The sequence below is a fragment of the Protopterus annectens genome, chromosome 3.part1 (genome assembly GCF_019279795.1).
Source record: "Protopterus annectens isolate FY-2018-M chromosome 3.part1, PAN1.0, whole genome shotgun sequence".
Classification (NCBI taxonomy): Eukaryota; Metazoa; Chordata; order Ceratodontiformes; family Protopteridae; genus Protopterus; species Protopterus annectens.
In genome coordinates this window covers 3,168,107-3,190,000 of record NC_056732.1, presented here as the reverse complement: position 1 = coordinate 3,190,000, position 21,894 = coordinate 3,168,107, and the positions used below count along the sequence as shown (strand labels likewise).

General features: G+C 41.3%; 1 protein-coding gene across 1 annotated transcript in view; it reads right to left on the bottom strand.

Annotated features, from left to right (window-relative positions):
• RPA3 (replication protein A3) overlaps positions 1-21,894 on the bottom strand; it is a gene marked incomplete in the record, with an annotated part of 210,183 nt that overhangs the window by 141,910 nt on the left and 46,379 nt on the right. The window contains 1 exon segment of the mRNA XM_044066489.1: positions 10,645-10,719. Coding sequence (XP_043922424.1) covers positions 10,645-10,719 — 75 coding nt within the window.

Below are 21,894 nucleotides of genomic sequence, written 5' to 3'. Positions count from 1 at the left end.
CCCCTGCTAGTAATCTACAAAATGTTGAAAATATACTAGAATGGGCTTCCACTAGCTTTAACAAAGAAACAATAATACTAGGTGACCTGAACCTAGACTGGCTCACATGCTCCTCAAATACACCAACAAACTTTATAAATCTTTATCATGTCCACCAAAAAAACAAAACTCCCTACACGTATAGACAAGCATACAAATAGAATCCAGTCAAGGGTGGAATGTCTAACAAATAAAACGAATTTCAACTATGAGTCTGGCAGCCTACCAGACACTTCACTACCCAGTATGCCCAATAAGAAAAAACCTAAATAACTGTGGTGATATCACTTACCACTACATCCGTAATAAAAAACAATTCTCACCATCTATCTTCCAGACCCGCCTAAATTGACCACTTCCAAAATAACAACCTCCTTTCTGTTACGCAACATGGTTTCAGACCAACACACAGTACTAGTACAGCACTCATTAGCTTTACCAACTCTATAAACCACCTAAAACACAACCAACTTATCTCCGCTACATTTCTTGATATGTAGAAGGCCTTTGAGACAGTATCACATCAAATCCTCAAACAAAATTGCCAATTACAACCTTTGCCATGGGACCCTATATTGGTTCCATAGCTACCTCTCAAACAGACAGCAAGCTACCCTATGGGACAATAAACTCTCCTCCCACCTTTCCATCTCTGTAGGGGTCCTCCAAGGATCAATCCTAGGAACACTTCTCTTTTGGCTGTTCCTGTTAGGGGTCGCCACAGCAGATCATCTGTTTCCATTTCTTCCTGTCCTCAGCATATTGCTCAGTCACACCAACTGCCTGCATATCCTCTCTCACCACATCCATAAACCTTATCTTAGGCCCTCCTCTTACCTGGCAGCTTCACCCTTAGCATTCTTTTCCCAATACACCCACCATCCCTCCTCAGCACGTCCAAACCAATGCAATCTTGCCTCTCCGACTACAAGCCGTCCAACCTGAGCCGACCCTCTAATATACTGACTCCTAATCCTGTCCATCCTTGTCACACCCAGTGCAAATCTTAACATCTTCAACTCTACCACTTCCAGCTCGGACTCCTGCCTTTATGCCACAGTTTCCAACCCATATAACATAGCTGGTCTTGTAGACCTTCCCTTTCACTCTTACTTGTACCAGTCTGTCACAAATCACTCATGACACTCTTCTCCACACATTCCACCCTGCCTGTATTCTCTTCTTCACCTTTGTTCCACACTAACCATTACTCTGAACTGCTGATCCGAACTGCTGATCCGAAGTACTTAAACACATCCACCTTCACAAACTCTACTCCCTGCATCCTCACCATTCCTCTATCCTCCCTCTCCCCCCTCTCATTCACAAACACATATTCTGTCTTAGTCCTGCTGACCTTCATTCCTCTCCTCTCTAGAGCACATCTCCACCTCTCCAGGGTTTCCTCAACCTGATCCCTACTCTCACTACAGATCACAATGTCATCTGCAAACACCATAGTCCATGGGGCCTCCTGTCTGATCTAGTCTGTCAACCTGTCCATCACCATTGCAAATACGAATCCTGGGAACACTACTCTTTACAATATTTACCAATGAGCTTACAACAGCTGCTAGTCCAGCTAACATCATTCAATACACAGATAACTCCTCACTCATCTGCTCAGCACCCACAGTCGAGACACTTCAGAAGAAGATTCAGACTGCCCTTAGGAATATTGAAAAATACCCAGCAGTCCATCAACTAATACTACATCCTAATTAAACTAAGCTTATGGTCTTTTCAAATCCTTCCTCACTAACCAAGTGCCAATCACTCTCTTATTTTCTCTTCCAATGGCATTAGAATAGAGCCAGTTGAACACAAACTCCTCGGGGTTACCATAGACAATGCACTCAAATCTGATAAACATACAGCTCAAACTATTAAAGTCCATATTCAACTCGGCTCACTCTAAAGTACAGTTGTGTACACTTACCATAAATGTAGATGTTAGAGTGCATTCACTGTTGCAGTCATTACATTTGGGTAATCCTGCTGGCAGGTTGCACTCAGTCGGCCTGAATTTCAAAGTTCTGGGTCCTGCGTTGGCTGCTGTCGCCCCATCCCAGACGTCAGGGGTATAAAAAGAAGTGGCAGACACCATTTTCTTTAGTTTTTCTTGCCCCAGATGTCAGGTGCCCCCTAAAAGGGTAGCCAAAATATATATATATATAAAATACATGCACAAATATAAACTTAACCTTCATCTACAAGCAAATACACCGCAGAGGTTGTATAAATCAGAGAAGGAAGGATAGGTCCCATCAGAAGAAAGGGGGATGGCGGGTGGGTACCTGGACTGTAACAGTGAATACACTCGAACATCTACATTTATGGTAAGTGTACATGACTGTACTATGTTCTTCGTTTTTCACTGTTGCAGTCATTACATTTGGGTAGAGTCCCAAAGCTATGGTTGGGAGGCTAGAGCTAAACAGCATTAGGAGCGGCTCCGAGTCCCTGCAGAACTGCAGTGGGAAAGCCTGCCCTGGATTTAGAGTAGAGTGGCAGATGATAGTGTTTGCAAAGGTGTGCACTGAACTCCCAAGTAGCAGCCTCTAAAATGTCCTTGGTTGGTACTCCCCTGAGGAAAGGCTGCAGAAGTGGCTGCAGCTCTGGTTGAATGTGGACTAATAGACACTGGCTTGCCATGGTGTAAATAGCAGAAACAAATGCAGTTGCCTATCCACTTTGAAATGGTCTGCTTTGAGATGGCCTTTCCTTGTGGTCCTGCAGCATATGCCACTAGTAATTGCTCCGTCTTTCTGAAAACTTTGGTTCTGTCCAAATAGAATCCAAGCGGTCTGTGTACGCCCAAAGAATGCAGAATTCTCTCCCCCTTGTTCTGTGGATTTGGATAAAAGTTGGCAGATGAAATTTGGTTTAGAGCCACACTGGACACCACCTTAGGCATAAATGTTAGGTTTGTCCTCAGAGAGGCCCTGTCTGGATAAAAAATGATAAAAGGTTCCACAGTCATGAGTGCCTGTAGCTCTGAAACTAGTCTTGCAGAAGTTATTGCTAGGAGCAGAGCTGTCTTCAGAGATAAATTTTTTTTATCAGCAGTAGTAGCTGGCTCAAAAGGAGGCAGGGTGAGTTTTTCCAAGACATAGTTGAGGTCCCATGCAGGCATTGGTGATCTCCTTGGAGGCCTTACATTTTTGGCTCCTCTGCGGTACTGCTTTTAATAAGGGAGGAGAAAAGGTTGGTGGCTCTGTATTCTAATGAACCAAAATGGCAGAGGCATGACTTTTAATAGATGAAAAAGATAAGCCTTTGTCCAGCATCTCAGTTAAGTATTGCAAAATCTGAGGAATATTTGGCACAGCTGCATCAGTTCCTTGTGCCTGGTTCCAAGCACCGAATCTCTTCCATTTTCCAGCATAAGATTTTCTAGTACTAGGCCTTCTGGCTTCCAAAATGACATGCATCACATGCATACCTGTAACCTGTGGAACTTGTTTAACTTGCTTACTTATGTAATCTCTGTAAATAGTCTGTTTGTAATATGTAATGCTGGTATTATGTAATGCTGTATCTGCTTACCCTTGGAGCTTTTCTCCCCGGGCCTCCGCTGAAAATGGACATGCATCCAGTCGGACTATCCCGGTCAACAAATGTAAAATAAAAAAAATAAAAATAAATAAATAAATAAATCACTGCTTTACTGAGAGGTGAGTTTTGTAGGACATTATCCGCCATGCTGCCAGGTTTAGTCCTGAGTTGGCTGTGCAAGATCTGATTGTTTTGCTGGGACAGTAGTTGAAGTAAGTAAGGTAAGGTCCAAGCTGGGTATTGAGACAAGTTCCTTAGGATTGGATACCAGTACTGGCGGGGCCAGTCTGGGGCAATCAGTATCATCCTTGGCTTCTCCTGTTTGACCTTCAGGAGTACCTTGGGGAGGAGAGGCAGTCGGGGAAAAGGCATACACTGATAGGGCGTCCACTTTCCATGCTCGTCTGTGATAAGTTCTTGTGCAGAATGTTTTAGTTGGTAGTTGTGAGGGGAGGCAAATAGATCTATGTCCGGGCATCCCCATTTCCCGGTTATCATGCTGAAGACTTGTGGATCCAGCTGCCACTCGTGGGGATCCACGAGGTTTCTGCTTAGTTCGTCTGCCAGAGTATTTTCCCTTCCAGGCAGGAATTGTGCCTGCAGATGTACTTGGTAAGTCAATGCTGTGTCCCACAAAGTCATGGCTAGTCTGCAAAGGGGATAAGAATGTGTGCCCCTTGCTCGTTTATATACCACATGACCGTGGTGTTGTCTGTCTTTATCAGTAGTTGTCCCGGATGAAGTAGGTATTTGAAGGCCATCAGGGCATTTTGAACAGCTATCATCTCTTTTTGATCGATATGTAGTGCATTTGGTTTGAGGACCATGTACCCTGAATGCATCTTCCTGCCATGTGGGCCCCCCAGGCATAATCTGATGCATCCGTTGTCAGTGCCAGCCTGGCTGGAGGTAATGTGAATGGCTGTCTCTTGTTTTAGTGACAAGCCTTTGCCCACCATCGAAACTCCTGTTGCAGGCAGGGAATGAGAGTAATCATCGTTTCCAGGCTATGGCAATGTTGAGTCCAAACACTTTTTAGGTACCATTGAAGTTTCCTCATATGCAGTCTTGCATATGGAATTAGTAGGATGCAGGATGCCATGAAGCCCAAAGCCTGCAGAATTTTTCTTGCAGATAACTGGGCCTTTGTTGCCAACATGTTGAAATAGGTAGTCAGTTGCCTTTGTTTGTTTGGCGTGATATAAGCCATCTGGGCAGTTGCATTTAAGCTTGCACCCAGGAATATTATCTCTTGAGAGGGTACTAGTTTTGATTTCTTTTCGTTGACTGTGTACCCTAGGCATGTTAGAAGTCTTTTGACAAACGCCAGATGCTGTAGAAGAACGTCCTTGTTCTCGGCTTGAATTGGACAGTCATCCAAGTAAGGATATATTTGTATTCCGCTGTCTGCAGAATGCAATTACTGGTGCCAGGCACTCTGTAAAGACCCTGGGCGCAGTAGATAAGCCAAAGGGCAGTGCAGAGAATTGGTAATGCATTGAGCCAGTCTCAAATCGGAGGTATCTTCTGCATAATTGTCCGATTAGGACATGCAGGTATGCCTCTTAGGTCTAAAGTCACAAGCCAAGCATTCTTGCCCAGCATGGGCAGAAGCTGCTGCAGTGTCAACATCTTGACCTTTGGTATATCCAGGAATGTATTCAGAATAGACAGGTCCAGTATTGGTCTCCAGGCTTCGTCTTTTCTGGGTACCAAAAACAGTCGAGAAAAATCCTTGTCCTGCTCTTGCTCTGGTACTTGTTGAATGGCCCCCATGTCCATGAGGGATGAGACTTGTTTTTGTACCTCCGCCCATTGATTTTTTTGGCAGATCTGGCCAGCCGTTTGCCTTTGGCAGGGTATGGAAATGAACTTGCAACCTTGTGACACGATATTTAGAACCCACTTGTCCTGGGTTATAATGTGCCAATTTTGAGAAATAAAGTGCTAATTTTCCCACTAAGGGTGCTGCTAGGAGATGAGTGCTTGGTGCAGGCAGGGGGAAGTCATTGGGACTGTTTCCTGTATGGTTGCGATTTGTCTTCTCCAACTTTGGAGGTAGAAGCACCCCATTGCTTTGATCTGTATGAACCTTGCGGCTGGGATCTACCTCTAGGGCGTCTGGATCTGCCCCTTTGAGGTCTGACACAGGAAAGGACCAATTCTTTGTAGGCCAGTGTCTACTAAACCTAGGTGGCTGTACTTGTAAAAAAAATCTTTAACAGTTTGCATAGATTTAGCTTTGTCCTCAATTTTCTTTAACACCTCTTCTGCCTTAACACCAAACAAAGTATCATGCTGTAAAGGTGCATCTAATAATTTTACTTTGACATGATCAGGCAGATTTTGTTCCTTTAACAAAGCATGCCTCCTAATTACAGAACCCGTAACTGCGGCCCTGCACGAGGCCTCCAAAGAATCAAAACCTCATTGCAAAGTATGCTTTCCAACTTGTTCAGCTGCATGCAATAAATCCTGCATTTCCTTCAGAGTTTAACAACATTTTCTCTTTAAGCAATGCCATGACATGTTGCTGATATTTGAGCATATCAAACTGACAATTTAAGGCCCTTATAGCCAAGGTAGCAGATGTGTAAACCTTTTTTCCCCCCCATCTATCCAGAGCCCTAGAATCTCCATCGGGGAGGTAGGGTTTTTTGCAGCGGAAGCCTCAACTCCTTTGGGACCCTGTGAAATAGTTTCTGGGTCTGCAGCAGGGTTTTTAAAAAGGAATTTATGAGAGTCAGGAACCCTGTAATATCTGTCAGGCTTAACAGGAGCTGGAGGTAAGGAGTCAGGGGTAAGACTAGACTCCAAAAACACATCTACAATGTCCAACACAGGTGGAATAGCTAGTGGCCTGTGTTGAGGTAGTAAAAGGAAATCTCTGAGCCTCTTTTTAGATTCTGAAAAATCTTGGCTCTCCCAGTGGAAATGCTCCCTCATGGTATGCAAGGTTTCCCCAAAAGAATAGCCCTCTGGAGGAGAAGCTGAAGGTATGGATTCTTCATCAGAATCCTCATAGGGGGGAAGAGAATATTCCTGATCAAAAGAGGTCAGAAGAAATAGAAACCTGATCTGAAGATTCATAGTCAGTCTCTTGCCTAGGCCTCTTATCAGGAGGGGGATGGGAACCCCCTTGATCAAGGTAATAAAGTCTTCGACCATTTTGAGCATCTGTTTTTTAGGCATAGAGGCCTATCCACGTGGCTCTTGAGTTTGTTTCTTTGCTTTAGAAGGTGCTTTAGTCTTTGCCTTTGAAGCTGAAGCCGGTTTAATGTAAAGATGTTTAGGTCTGAATACACCCTCAGAAGCCGGTGCCTGCTCAGCGGCTCAGGACCCACCTGAAGGAATAGTATCAGAGGCTCCAATACCTTGCGTTTCCAGCGGCATGGCCGACTCCACATGGGAGTCAGTAGAGGGCTGCGACTCTAAAGTAGCAGGCGTTGGGGGCTGTGAAAGCGCCTCACTGAGAACCGGCGACTGGCTTAGGAGAAGTTTAATCGTTGGTTTTGGGCCTTGGTTGTCTCTCTCTCTCCTGTTCTTTGCGTTTTTTTGTGAACTCCAGTAGTTGGATGGCTATCAGATGACATTTCAGGATAATTAAACCGGCGTCCAAAATAGTTTAAAGCAAAATCATACAGAAGCTTAATAGTGCGTTGGTTAAATCTAGCACAAACCCGACAACCACAAATGTTGTGATCAGGGCCTAGGCAAGGAATACAGTAAGAATGAAAGTCCTTATGAGGTATTTGCTTTCTACAAGAAATAAAATTATTTACTTTTTCTGACATCGGTCTGGAGCAAGAAAAAAGTTTCCCCAATGGAGTACTTAGCTTTATTGAAGACTTCGGATCTGAAACTCGAACATGAAAATCTCAGGAGTTGGCTGACTGGCACTTGCGAACTGCTTCTGCTTCGGGCACCGCGCGGCAAGAAAGACTAATGACGTCGGCCACTTCTTTTATACCCCTGACGACCTGATGTCAGGGATGGGGCGACAGCAGCCGATGCAGGACCCAGGACTTTGGAATTCAGGCCGACTGAGGGCAACCTGCCAGCAGGATTACCCAAATGTAATGACTGCAACAGTGAAACACGAAGAACATCTAAACCCTATCTCTCAGACCATGCTAGACTGGCCACTGCAAGAACCCACTTATTATCCTCACTTCTCTACTGTTCTCAGATATTCACAAATCTCCGTAAAAGTGAACTAAATAAACTCGAATCCTGCTATAACAAGATAGTCAAATTTGCACCTACCAAAAAAAAAAAAAAAATCATTGTATTGCCCTCAAATAACCAGAATGGTTAGAACTCCCAAATGTACTCACACTAAACTAATTATCGATTGCCCACACAGTGATGTATAAACCTGAGCACTGCCCAGCCCGAACTAACCTAGTCCAGCCCTACAGAAACCTTAACTCTCTTAGATCAGCACACAAATTCCTACTTAAAATGAATAAATCACTGAAGACTTATGGAGACTCTATATTGCCACAAGATTGCTAAGGTCTGGAACTCACTCCCTCAACAAATCCTATCTAGTGACCACACAAGACACTAAGCAGAAATTAAAACAATATTTCATATCACACTGGCTATGCTCATGCTCTGCTCCAGATTAACCTTCCCCCACCCCCATTTTGGTACCACTTTGGCCATAGCTTTTTCTAAATCCTGTGATGTAGATCCTCTTTTTTTTTTTTTTTTTTTTTTGGTAAAAAGTTGGTACTAAGTTAAATGTTTATATCATATCTACACTTGCACTGACTTGCAATTAAATGGCATGCTATCCACCATAGTTTTTGACTGTTGTTATAGAATACCTATATCACGTTGTATACCTAACTCAGTTTATGCTATTGTATAACTATGTTCATTGGAGCTTTTCTCCCCAGTCTCCAAAGGACTTCTTGTCCAGTGGACATTGCCTGGTAAACAAATGTAAATAAATAAGTACATGTATGCTTCAAGATACAATATTCTGAGACCTTTTATGCAGCACAATTTTGGAATTATTAATGCAAACATGAACAAGCAATATTTGTTGTCTAGAGGTGTCAACAGGAGACAAATGCAGATGGACCTGGAGGTGCACTCAACTGTAAAGAGTTACACAATACAGATCCCTGAAAAAAAATCAATCAGTTGCATCTCCAAGGCTACTGCCATCTCATTTTAGTAACCGGTCTGAAAACCTGATATTCAAGACAAAGTCTGTTTATGTTAAATTCACATCTAAATTATATATTTGACAAAGAACTACACACATTTGGTATTTCACACAAGACTTGCACAATTATAAGGTATTACTGCATAGACTAAGCTATCTTTAAACCATTCCATCCCACTCCACAAGGGGAGAGCCACCACGGACCCCGAGAACTACCGCCCCATTAGCCTGACGAGCCTGGTCTGCAAGACCATGGAACATATCATCATGGAACTTATAAACAAAGACATTGGTAATCTCCAAACTCTGGACCCCACCCAGTTCAGGTTTGTAAAAGGCAGATCATGGTCTCCTAAACCTGATAGACTTCTTAAAGAAGCAGTCACCAAAGCCGTAGACAAGGGTAAGGTGGTTCACACAGCCTATCTAGATCTTACCAAGGCTTTTGACACCATCCCCCACTCTGGAATTATAGATAAACTCACTAAACTAGGTATAAATCCCTATGTCACAAGATGGGTTGCCAACTGGCTCACTGAGAGCCCACACTGTGAAAGTAGCAGACTCTAATCCAACTTCAGACCAGTGACAAGTGGAATACCACAGGGTTCAGTCCTGGGTCCTCTCCTGTTTGGTATCTACTTCTCTGAAGTACAGGCTAACACATAAGGTCTTTGGCTAACGAAGTTCGCAGATGACTGTAAACTAGGAGCCATAATAGAAACTCGTAACGATGTGGACATCCTACAAAAGGGCCTCACTGAGACAGATGCCTGGTGTCAAAGCCATGGCCTCAAGCTCAATGCCAAAAAGTGCATTGTCATCCCCTAGGCGGTAGTATACTTAACACCAAAAGTGTGATAAGAGATCTTGGGACACAGGTGGACAGTAGTCTCTCCTTTGATAATCACATTGCCACAGTAGTCAGGAAATCCTTCTACGTGGCACACCTCATCACAAAAGGTTTCTCATCCAGAAAAAAAAAAAAAAAAAAAGAGGTGATTGTTCCCCTCTACTCATCACTCATTAGGCCCATTACGGAGTACAACACCCCTTTTGGTATGTACCTCACAAGACACCTACAACAACTGGAAAGGCCACAGAAATACCTCACAAAGAGGATTACCGGCCTCAAACAGATGCCCTATGCAGACCGTCTCAAAAAACTCCAGCATTACACTGTTGCATATCACCTACTCAGAGGTAATCTCTGCCTAACATACAAAGCTATGTCAAACCCAGAGCTGTTGGACGTGATCCACTTAAAGAAATCCCAATCCCTCAGAGCTACTCTAGGGACCTAAACCTTGTCACCACAATAAACAGATCATGCCAGAGGGATAGATTCCTGTCCCAGAGACTTCCCACACTCTGGAATAAACTACCTATCTATATCAAACAAAGCTCCTCATTAGTACTCAAGAAAAATCTTGATTGGATGGGAAATAGGAAATTTACCCCAGGGATCACCTCTGTGGCTCTGCTCGACAGTGGCACAGGAAAATAATTTTCTTGGGTGGCAAAAGCCAGGGTACCTTTTTGGCTGGGCTTGTATAGGCCCCAGGGCTGATAGCCTAATACCTACCTATGAACCTAGGTAAGCCTAATACCTACCTATGAACCTAGGTAGGCAGTTCAAAAACAACATAGGAAAAGCTAAGCAAAAGTACATAGTGAAAGAATTCCATCAACCAACTAGCAGGACTCATCTGATGTTCCAGACAGGCACAATGCTAAAATACCTCGTGAAGAATAGACACTGAAGCAGTGAATGGCTGCAACGGGTGAGGGAGTACAAGTGTGCAAATAATATAATTAAATCAACTGGCAGTACAAAGTCAGGAGAGAAAATGAAGCAAACTTACGGGTTCACTGAGTTCTACAGTTACGTTCTTCCCTTCACCATCTGTAAGAATAAATGATGTTCCACTTGGGTGAACCTGCATAAATAAATAATTACTTTAGGATTTTATATCTAACAACATACAATATGGCAGCAAGCTGGATGAGATCAAGACATGTAAAAAAATTACAATAAAAGAGTTAAGTAACTTCAAGAGACCATCCAAGCTTAGTTCATTTGCTATTAGTAATTCTATAAAAAAGGACTCAAAAAGTCTTAAATAAAATAAATATGCAGCATGCAACGAAACCTACAATTAAGGACAACGAAAAATTGCCTTTTGCCATACTTGCTGCAAACCAGCAAATGTAAACTGTCTACTTATTCCCCTACAAATCATTTATTCAATACCAGTCTTTATTATTAACCAGTTAACTGAAACTGGTCTACTAACCCAAGGCCACAGCACTAGTAAGTGAGGTTACTTCACAAGCTCTATATCCCAGTTTCCTGACCGCCAGTTATTTTGCTTATGTGCATTTGTGCAGCTTGCATGCTCCCATGTTAGCAAGTTTCAGCTAACATTCCAGTCTCAACAAAGTGGACCAAAATGTATTGGCTAATTTCCTACTGTAAAAGATGTCTCTACATTATCTTTCTTTATCTGGTGGCCCTGGTTCAGGACAAAGATCTGCAGGATCATTTCACTTACAAATAGCCAAGTGAACTGAAAAAAGTCTTTGCATATGGCAGCAAGGATTTGCTTGGCATAACGTCGTATTATATGGAAACTAAAGCAGCACCTTTCTGAATATTTAATTGGGTAGGTCCTTAAATTTAGACTTGCGCCTTGTCCAAGCTACAGCACAAAGTCAGCAGTGTTCAACACAAAATATCAGATCCCACCCACTCTGCTCCCTAACTGGCCATCTCCTACTACTGTATACTTCCTGCAGGGAAAAAAAAAAATCAGCTGCAAGCATAAGTACATAACCTTTAATGATAAATCTGTAAAAAGACAGCTCAGCCTCTGTAGACCATCGGGTATTAGACACCTCAATGGGGGTGGGGGGCATTCCTTGGTAGCCAGGAACTATCCACATCCGGCACCTTCATTTTTTAGTTCTTCAGTGTGAGTATCGAACAGTGAAAAAGAGAGAAAATGAAGGACATTAGAGATTCCAGACCTAAAAGGACATGGTGGACAGAGGGAGGGTACATTACACAAGACGGAACTTCTTAATTATCAGTAACTTCCATATCTATCAATTTATTTATTTAGTTGGTTTACCAGGGTAGAACACTCATCAGAACAGGCCATTTGCATACACAGCCCAGGTGAAGAAATTCACAAAAACAATGAAACAGAACAAATTCACAAATAAAGTAATCACAGAAAGTAGGTAATATCTGATGAGAGGTCCATCCTCTGTAACCAAGAGGGCAGACTCCCTGGCTAATCATTCCCAATGACAGTCATGAGGTCATAAGACCAGTAACAGAAGCCCCAGATGAATATATGGGCTGAGAAAGAAAATCCAGCTTTTACTGTCTTGCTAAAGTGTTAACACACTCAACAGGTTCCAGCCGTGCAAGTTATCTTTTCTAAGAATGCATGGGGGAGGGAGTAGCGGACACAACCACAGGTCTGCATCACAGCAATGATTGGTAGGGCCTTAATCTGCTGTGTGTCACAGTAATCTACGCAGGAGGCTAGCAACCTATAAAGGGACAAGTTTAAATGCTTTAGGACCCTATCTGGTCTTAGCAAAGCAGCTAGCAGTTGATTTACAGAAAACTTTAGTTCAAACAATGCAGAAACTGAGCTGCCCGAGGACATCCATACAGTGAAGGAGGTACTCCCCACTACTTGTATAATGATACAAGATTATGACAAGAATCAAACTAATTTCTGTTGCTACCTGTGACACAGGAGGTGTCACCCTTTCTTTATAGGATATTTAATTACAGAGCACCAACTCAATTTAATCTGAACAAAATAATTGCCACTAGGAATAAGGTCTTCCAGGACATGTACTTTCTGCAGAAAAGTGGATTCAAATGGAGGAAGGTCACGTTTCTCAAAACCTATCCTGCATGGTGGGACTGGTATCAGATAAAAGGATTAATGTAAAAAGATACCACATAAAGGCTTTATAGACCTTGACAGAAGACAGACAGATGCCCTCATATCCACAATGAAGTTATGAGACAGCAGTTGCCTTGGCTGCTATTGCCTCACAATTCAGTTAAGGGCCATAAATTTCAGGATGGGTACTCTTGTACAGAATGTTCATAAGCTGAAAAGGCATCTAGATCCCTGCTGCACAACCAAATACAGAAACAAGGTCCAATTATCTTTATGCTTTTTTTGTTTTCCTGTGAGGAAGGACTTCGGGAAGCTGAAACGATTTATACAACTATCTGAAAATGATGGACTACTGGCTATTAGTAGAACTAGGGAAGCCAAGCTGTCAGTCTTAGAAGTGCAAGTCTGTAAAGACAGTTACCTGATGGTGGGAAAGAAGCACTTTGAAGGACACAAACACGTCTTCTCAAGTTTGGAACAGGGGGATTCACATCAGATAAAGTTACAAGGATAACTCTGGCTTTGAAGTACTGTGGATTTAATGACCCACTACCTACCCCTCACTACCTCTTGACCAAAATGAAACAAATTTGTTAAACAATATTTAAATGTAGTCCTAAACTACCATGTTTTTGAAGTATACAACTATTAAATTCTTGTGGAAAGGAGCCATGAAAGATAAGGGAGTCAGAAGTACTACCCAATAATGTGTATCTAATGTGAGCTGTATCTAACCAATGCTGAAGGCAGTATCTACAGGGTTTGGGAATTCTGAAGTGAAAGGAGAAGCAATTGAGAACGGCCTACTGGAATCTGATTAGACATTCTTATACCGAATTTGACTCTCTCTCAATCCTCAAAAGTAGGGAAGCATTTTATTTTCACAGTTCTAACTTCCAAAGATAAAACTTTTTTTTCCTGTAATTTCCAATGTGGACAAAGCTTAATTAACCCAGTGTTTAGGGCCCATTTTAGAACATTGTTGAAGGAATCGTGTAACATAAGGGAATTACTCTGTACTCCACTGTTTAACTTAAGTGCACACTAAGAAGCACTAAGGTAGTTCACTCTACACAGCAGAGATTTTCAGCAATTCCCCTTCAAAGTGACCTAAAATACTTAAGTTTGCCACTGGCTAGTATGCTTGTTTGAGCTTTTAGTGTTTTCTACATTGCTGTAAGTTGAATGTGTTTGTGCAGAGCTGCTAATAGTTGCTTTTAGCTGTACTCAGAGCATCAGTGAGTTGTCGGACATTATTTCTGTAGCTGTACCTGCTGCGTTATTGTCCCACACTATTGTCACTGATCTTGCTTAAACTTCTTTTAGGCTTTATTTATTACGGTCACTGATACAGCTCTGTTATTGTTACTTCTTGCACTTAAGATTCTTTGCATCTCTTAACTAAACTTCGGATGTCTGACAACACACTTTTATAAGGCATAGACCCACCTGGACAAAATGAAGCCAAACCAACTCGTATAGCCTCATAGTACTTGGTGTTCTTAAGCAGCATAAAACTGCCAAATGCCTACAGACAATGAACTATTACTTGACATACTTGCATATTTTGCAGATTATGTCATGTATCTACACAACATGGAGGCCACATTCTCACAGAAAAAAAAAAGATTGTCTGTGAGCACTACAAATTCCCACAAATACACCAAATATATGCCAGTGTTGTCAAAAAGTCACTTCCCAAGCCTCCCTGACCTAGAAAGACAGTCTCAGCAGAAATCTACAAACACCACCACCCACACATACAGTCTGTAAAAAGAAGGGGAAGAATTTATGTATGGTATGGATTGACTACAAAAAAAGCACTTGATAGTATCCCCACATTCATGGATAAGAGTGCTTAAAAATGTATAAGATACACCCTACACTGATCGATTGCAATACAGTGACCATGAAACAGTGGCAGACCACTTTGCAATTAAGCTATGATAAAAGACAAAATTATTATCCCAGGGATAAAAATTCAAAGGGGGATATTCCAGGGCGACTCCGTCACCGCTGCTATTCTGCCTTGCCCTTAACCCATTAAGCTGTCTACTTGACAGCTTAGGTCATGGTTATAATTTGGCTCCTAGAAAACAACAAAGTGTAAAGACTTATCTTCCCTTTGTCGATGAACTCTATAGCTCATCAGATGAGGAACAGAAAGCACAACTCAAGTTGTCAAAACTTTTTCAGACTATATAAGAATGTCATTTGGTCTTGATAAATGTGCAAAAGCAACAGGAAAACGTCAGTTTGGGACAAGAATGTGATAAAACTTAAGCAAGAAGGGGTCTATAAATATTTGGGAATTGATGAAGGATCAACAACAAAACACGAACAAATGTGAATAAAACTTAGTAAAGAATACTTCAGAAGACTTAAATTAATCCTGAAAACAGCACTGACACCTAGGAACAAAATCCAAGCTATAAACCAATTTGCTCTTCCTGTCCTAACTTACAGTTTTGGAGTGATTGACTGACCCCAAAATGTGCTGGATAGATTAGATAGGAAAACTAGAAGGATGCTTCATGCTCCCCAAATGATTTATAAAAATCAGTGCATACCAAGATTATACATTCCCCATTCCAAAGAAGGGATGGGTCTCCTTGAAATTGATTAAATGTATAGATCTGCAATTGTGAGACTCCACACATCTGCTGACCTCACAAGACCCAAACGTAGTGAACGTTTTGAAACACGAGGAGAATAAATTTAAGATGACTTCTCTGCTTAATCTAGCAGAAGCATATTGGCGTCAAGCAGGAATGGAAATCAAACCAGAAGTAGATAAAAATCAAGACAGCAACTGAATGTGCCAAAAAACAAAAGAAAGAATATAAGATGAAGGATCAGATGAGAAGGCGAGAAATGTGGGAAAAGCATAAATATAGTTGCAAGTACAGAAAACTTCTGTAAGAACCTCGTGTTTATCAGGAACGAATGCAGGAATGTTTGAGGAGAGGCTAATTTAAACCAAGAGATGAAAAGTTAATATTGGTGGCCCAAGATAGTGGGCTGCATACACGTTAAAGTCCACTGAACATGCGAGAGAAACAGAAAAATTTAGGTTTTGTAAAACCAAATTGGAAACAGTTGCACACTTTGTTGCTGGTTGCGACATACTAATGGCAGAAGGGCTGTATACGGAAAGGCATAATAATGTGGCAAGACTGTTGCACTGGGGATTGTGCAAACACTATGGTACTGAAGTGGCTGAAAAACATGACCCACAAAGCATCATAGAAAATGAAGTCGGCATCACATGGGATCATCCATTACCAACAGTTCAAAAGATAGATGCTAGAAAACCGGATATAGTGGTCCAAAAAAAAGAAGACAAAAATAGCAATGATCTCGCCACACCCAGTGACTAGTGTCTTGCATACAGAGGAGAGACAAAAATCAGAAAATATCAGGACTTGCAGGCAGAAATGACAGCAATGTGGAAGAAAGATACAAAGACAGTTCCAACAGTAGTAGGAGTAACAGGTCTTAAGAGAGTCTACAATCGTATTTAGATATGCTACCAATACATGCAACTCCATACGAATTGCAGGAGGAGTCATTACTGGGCACATTGTAGGTGCTGTGAAGAGCACTACTGGCTGACAGAGTCAAACAATATTAAATTTCATGATCTTTAATTGTACTTTGACTTAAGAATGGGTTCCATTCCTGTCACAGTATTAGAAACCCAAAAAGATTTAAAGAAATTGAAGAGAGTGAAGGCGCAAGGCTGTAGTCTGCAAAAATCATATTGCTATAAAATCCATGAATAGAAATAAAATGACTTTGTAAATTGGTGATTCAACTGTAAATACTCTGACCGCTGGGCAAGGACATGGTGACGGTCATCCAAATGGCACCAGCATCTGGATATAGGATGTTACAAGGGTTCTTTATGAATATGTAACCTCAAGCTAACCCAAACTAGCACAAATTAATAGATATGCTGAACTATTAGGACATGGACTTGTTGGATTTCAACATGCAGTTGTCAAATGTAGATATGGCTCTGGCCCAAACTGCACTCTTACCTCCACCCAGAATGACGACTCAATAATTGGCTTTAACAACTAAGAATAATGCGAGTTTAGGGAAATCCAGCAGATGTCCCCTTAGAAAGATATGGTACACAGACTTGCTTTGCAAAGGATGGCCTAGATGTCCCACTCCACAGCTTCTGTTTATTAGCCAAAGCCTTTGCTGATCACCATCAAGTTTCCATTTTCTTTTTTTTTTTTTTTTTAAAAGCAGCTAAACTACTGGACATCCGCAGCTAAACTACTGGACATCCAAACACAACAGAGATAAAATTACAGCAAACTGCAATTCCAACTATATGAATCTTGCTCTTCTCATTGCTAGACATTTTTTAAGCAAAGTCAATTTTAATTGCACTTTATTTTTACGTATTGTTCATGGCACACTTGTTATTTCGTCCCTGACTGCTGACATAAAAACAAAGCTACAATATGGCTTTAGACTATCCGTGCTTTCATTTAACTTTCAATAACTTGCCACCGATAAGCATGTAAATCCAAATATCACCATCAACTGCTTGACTTACTCTAAACAAAGTTTGATTTTAAGTGCTCCTTAAACAAAAACAGTTAAGCATACAAGTTAAACTATCTGCAACATTAAATTTTAGAATAGAACTTAACTAATGACCATGTTACTTTGACTATATTACAAATCGTAACTGGACCACTGACTATGCACCAGGTATAACAGTATGGATACTATACAGAATTAAAATCCAACCAGTAATATACATCTGTACAAGTTCAACCAACCTCTAACCACACCAACCAGATGCAACAAAGCCAGAGCCAGACAATCAAACCTCAACTGGGTCCTAACATCCTCTCCAAATAAATTATTATCCCACAAAAAAACTGTCAGACATCCTAAGTGATCACTTACCAATCTGCACCATAAAGGTACAAAAAGTAGCAACCCCCAAAACACATTACAGCCAGGTAAAAAAACTACTACTTTTCATAAGCACACTTATTAAAATCTACATCTCCTTAACTGGAAGTCGTTAAAAACTATATTGCTGTCTCCAAATTCACTAAAATCTTCCTAGGTGTTCTAACCACACCAGCCCCTCTCAGAATAAAAAAAAGTCAAAGCCAACCCTGCCCCATGGCTATCCTTGGCAACTAGACAACTTGTGCAACAAAGAAAGCATGAAAAGTTTGGACAAAACGCAGCCCCCACTGTACTAGACAACTAAATACTGAACAAAGTAACTACCAAAGGAAAAGCCTAAAGCCTTTTACTCAACCAAATCAAAACATACACACTAATAACCCAAAGCTGTTCTGGTTCTCACTAAATAAAAAAGTGAACTCCAGGACAAGCTACACAGTCACCACCAAACAGACAAAATGATAACCATAGCCAACCAATTCAATACCAACAAATTCAACAGCAACTTTACGCACACTACAGTCATTAAACAAACAGGCTTGTGACGACCCTACTTAAACTAACCCTCTTCAACTTTTCTCCCTTTAACCAGTTCAAAGAAGCAATCAAAATACACCTCAAAAAAAGTACAACCTAATACAACTGCCCCTGACAGCCTACCTGGTAGATACCTTATTATACAACGACCCCTCATTAATATTCAAAAGCGTGCACGCTGATTGGCAGCTTGCACATTGTAAATCTGAGTTATAGTAATGGAAAAAGGTCCGGTCGCCCAGACTTTTTCCATTACTAACAATTTTTTTTTTACAGCAACGGAGAACGCAAGATCTCCGTTGCTTTACACTGTCTCGCTATGTTACACAAGTTTAACATAGCGAGACAGCTTTAAAATAAAAAAAAAAAAGCAACGGATATTCTCTGTTGCTTTTTTTAAAGCTCTCTCGCTGTGTTAAACTCCTTTAACATAGCGAGACAGTTTGTAAAAAGCAACGGAGATCTTGCTTTCTCCGTTGCTTTTTTCAAAACTGTCTCGCTATGTTAAATGGGTTTAGCATACCGAGACAGCTTTAAAAAAAAAAGCAACGGAGATTCTCCATTGCTTTTTTAAAGCTGTCTCGCTATGTTAAACCCATTTAACATAGCGAAACAGTTTGTAAAAAGCAACGGAGATCTTGCTTTCTCCGTTGCTTTTGCCCACAGCTCTGATGTATTGCGTGGGCATACACATGCGCAGTACATCAGAACTGCCGCAGAATACCAGACACCTGCGGAAGGGCTGCAAGGAGGCATTATACAATGCCATTATTTAAGAAAAGTAATTATTTTTTTTCTTAAATAATGTCATTGTATAATAGCAATAACCCACTTCTGGTTGTGGGTAATGCTGGCTTTTGGTTGTGGGTAATGCTGGCTTTACCTACGGTTGGCTTTGTTTGGCCACTCTGGCTTCGTCCTCGTGACCAAACCACACCAACCGTGGGCAAATACAGCATTACCCACACCCACGCGTGGGTTATTTCTAGAATATTCTTACTACTCTTCACAAGTACACTTGCATTTTCAGTTTCAATTCTGATGAACCCATCTATACCTGAAAATAAGTCCCCTCACTATTAAAACAAAAAAATGAAAACAAAAAAAATCATTAATTATTCCACTACACAAGGGTGAAATTCATATAGATCTTTCAAACTATAGGCCAACTGCCATTTTTAATCACCCTTATCAAAAACATTAGAAAAATATATTTATATGCTACAGCTTCTATTTTAATCCCGATACGGTTTCATTCCTCATCACAGCACAACTACTGCTTTGCTGAATTTTGTTAATGCTGTATTGTAAACATGTGTAAAAATGCAAGAAGCCTAGTCTCCACCATCTTCCTAGACTTTTCTTCTGACACAGTGTCTAACCACAACTCTTACATAAACTCTCATCCTCGGGGCTCACAAATCATGCCTCTCAACCTCTAAGTGAAAAAAATATGGACAAAATAAAATAATGGAGGGACAAAGGCCAAAAATCTGGGATAGATTTTAAATTTTTCTCTTATAAACTTAGAAAGTTGCTAGAATAACAGACTTTGCATTAGCCTGCACTTTCTGAAAGATCTTCTGATCAGAGTCTGAAACTCAAATGGCTCTCATTAATTTAGTGATGGTAATTCTCAACGATTTTCCAGAAAAAAAAAATCACAAAACATAGGACAAACAGACTTAAAATGAAGAAAAATCTGGTAATTTGGCAAAAAATCTGGACAGCCAAGCGGTAGGTCACCAAATCTTCACTGCAGTGGTTCCACAGCTACTTCTCAATAAAATGGAAAAAAAAAAAAAAAAAAAAAAAAAAAGAAAGTGATTTTCCACCTTCTTGCTCCCAACTATTAGTGCCCCACAAGGATCTGTACTAGGTCCCATACTTTAAGATATTCATCATCACCTTAACACTGGTACAAAGAAATCCACCATAGTTCAATACAATGAGGATTCAACCCTGACATAGAACTTCACGCTTGTACAGCGATTCTTCTTATCAACTCAAGCATGGTTAAATAATTCACTACCAAACCCTAAAAATTTTAAATTACTGCTCCTTACCACAACACATCTCTGTCAAAACACAATTAACTATAGTTATTGCCAACACCACAATGGATCATGCAAGCCGCACAAAATTACTGGGGGTCATCAATGCGAAACATTGAGGGCTGCTGACAGCATTTGCTGTGTGTGCTTGGCAGGCATCAGCAGCAGGATGCCTTGTGGGGATGTCAGTGGCAGTGAAAATGTAGCGTGCAATGGGCAGTGCCTTTATTAACAGTGCGTGTGGACCACTATCCCCCTCCAAGTGTCAAGGTAGCATTGCTTGAAACACATACTTGTGCAAGTGTGATTACAAGAACATGCAGATTTCTTCCACACTGTAGTAAACCTCTACATACTGCTATAGTTACACAAGTACGTACTGTATTGTACACCAGGCACAGTGCACACATCACTTCCCTTGCACTTGGGTTACTGAAGATGTAGGCATCATATTGCAACTTCTCTTTGCCCACAGTAAGGTTGTGACAGCCATGTGTCCCCAACCAAATGTACCCTCACAGAAATGCCTTACCTCCTAACAGCTTGAACCCAACCGTTTCAGAAGGAATGACTTTTGTAATATCTGATTTGACCTCAAAGCCCTTTCCTAACCAAGAGGAAGTCTACCAAAGATGTATGGCAGCCACTCTCATATGTTACCTTGTGACTAATTTAGCAAACCATGTTTTGGCCACCATTACGCTACTATTCGGACAGAAGTCTAGAATGGCATCTCCATTACTCCTGCTGCCTCAGCCATGTCTCCAGGCAATCCCCACAGCCTGTTATGTCAGTCCCAACATGAGTATTCATGACCTCAGTTACCAAGACCAATTTTGTCCTGCTTTATCAAAGAGGTCCTACATCTACTGCCTAAATGCTCTCTCCTCGCCTCCTCCACAGCACAGGCTGAGATCATGCAGACTACTATAGTTTTACGGTGGATTCGGACACTGATTCGGATGTATTCATTATATTTTGTGTGCATTTGTTTTCTGAGGCAGAGCCCCGATCTTCATGTAATTTTTTCTAAAGCAAGTTTGACAAGAGTCTCCCAGCCCAGTTCCCACACCACTATAATTCTGTCCTCCTTGTAAGCACTAGCATGTGGACCCCAGGCTAAGAGACTTTGCAATGCCATACTTCCACCTTTTCTGCAGGAAACACAATATTCAGATTACTCTATCATCATAACATCCACTTCCAGGCTGCATTCCATCAGTGTATCTTTAAGCGTAGCAATCCTTGGTTCATTTTTGTCAGGTTGTAAGTCCAGCTTTAACTCAACAATACTATTCCCATGTAACCCTGTCTAAGCAACTGGACGCTGGCCAGCCAATCAGATTAGTAATCTCTGGTTGCTGGGATTCGTAGCAGGCACACACAGAATGTGGTCTGTGTTCTACCTACAGGATACCGTGCACTGCAATATCTAAAAAGAAAGAGTTAGCCGTTGACCCCCCCCCCCCCCCCAAAAAAAAAAAAGTACTTAAAGTCTATGTTGCTGCCATGACTCTAATATCAGGTTGGGGGGGCTCTTTAAAAAGTAAACATTTGATGGACAAAAATGAGAATCATTGCAAGCCACAGAATCAGGCATTACAGAGCTACCACAAAGGAACATGCAGATACCCAACCTAATAGA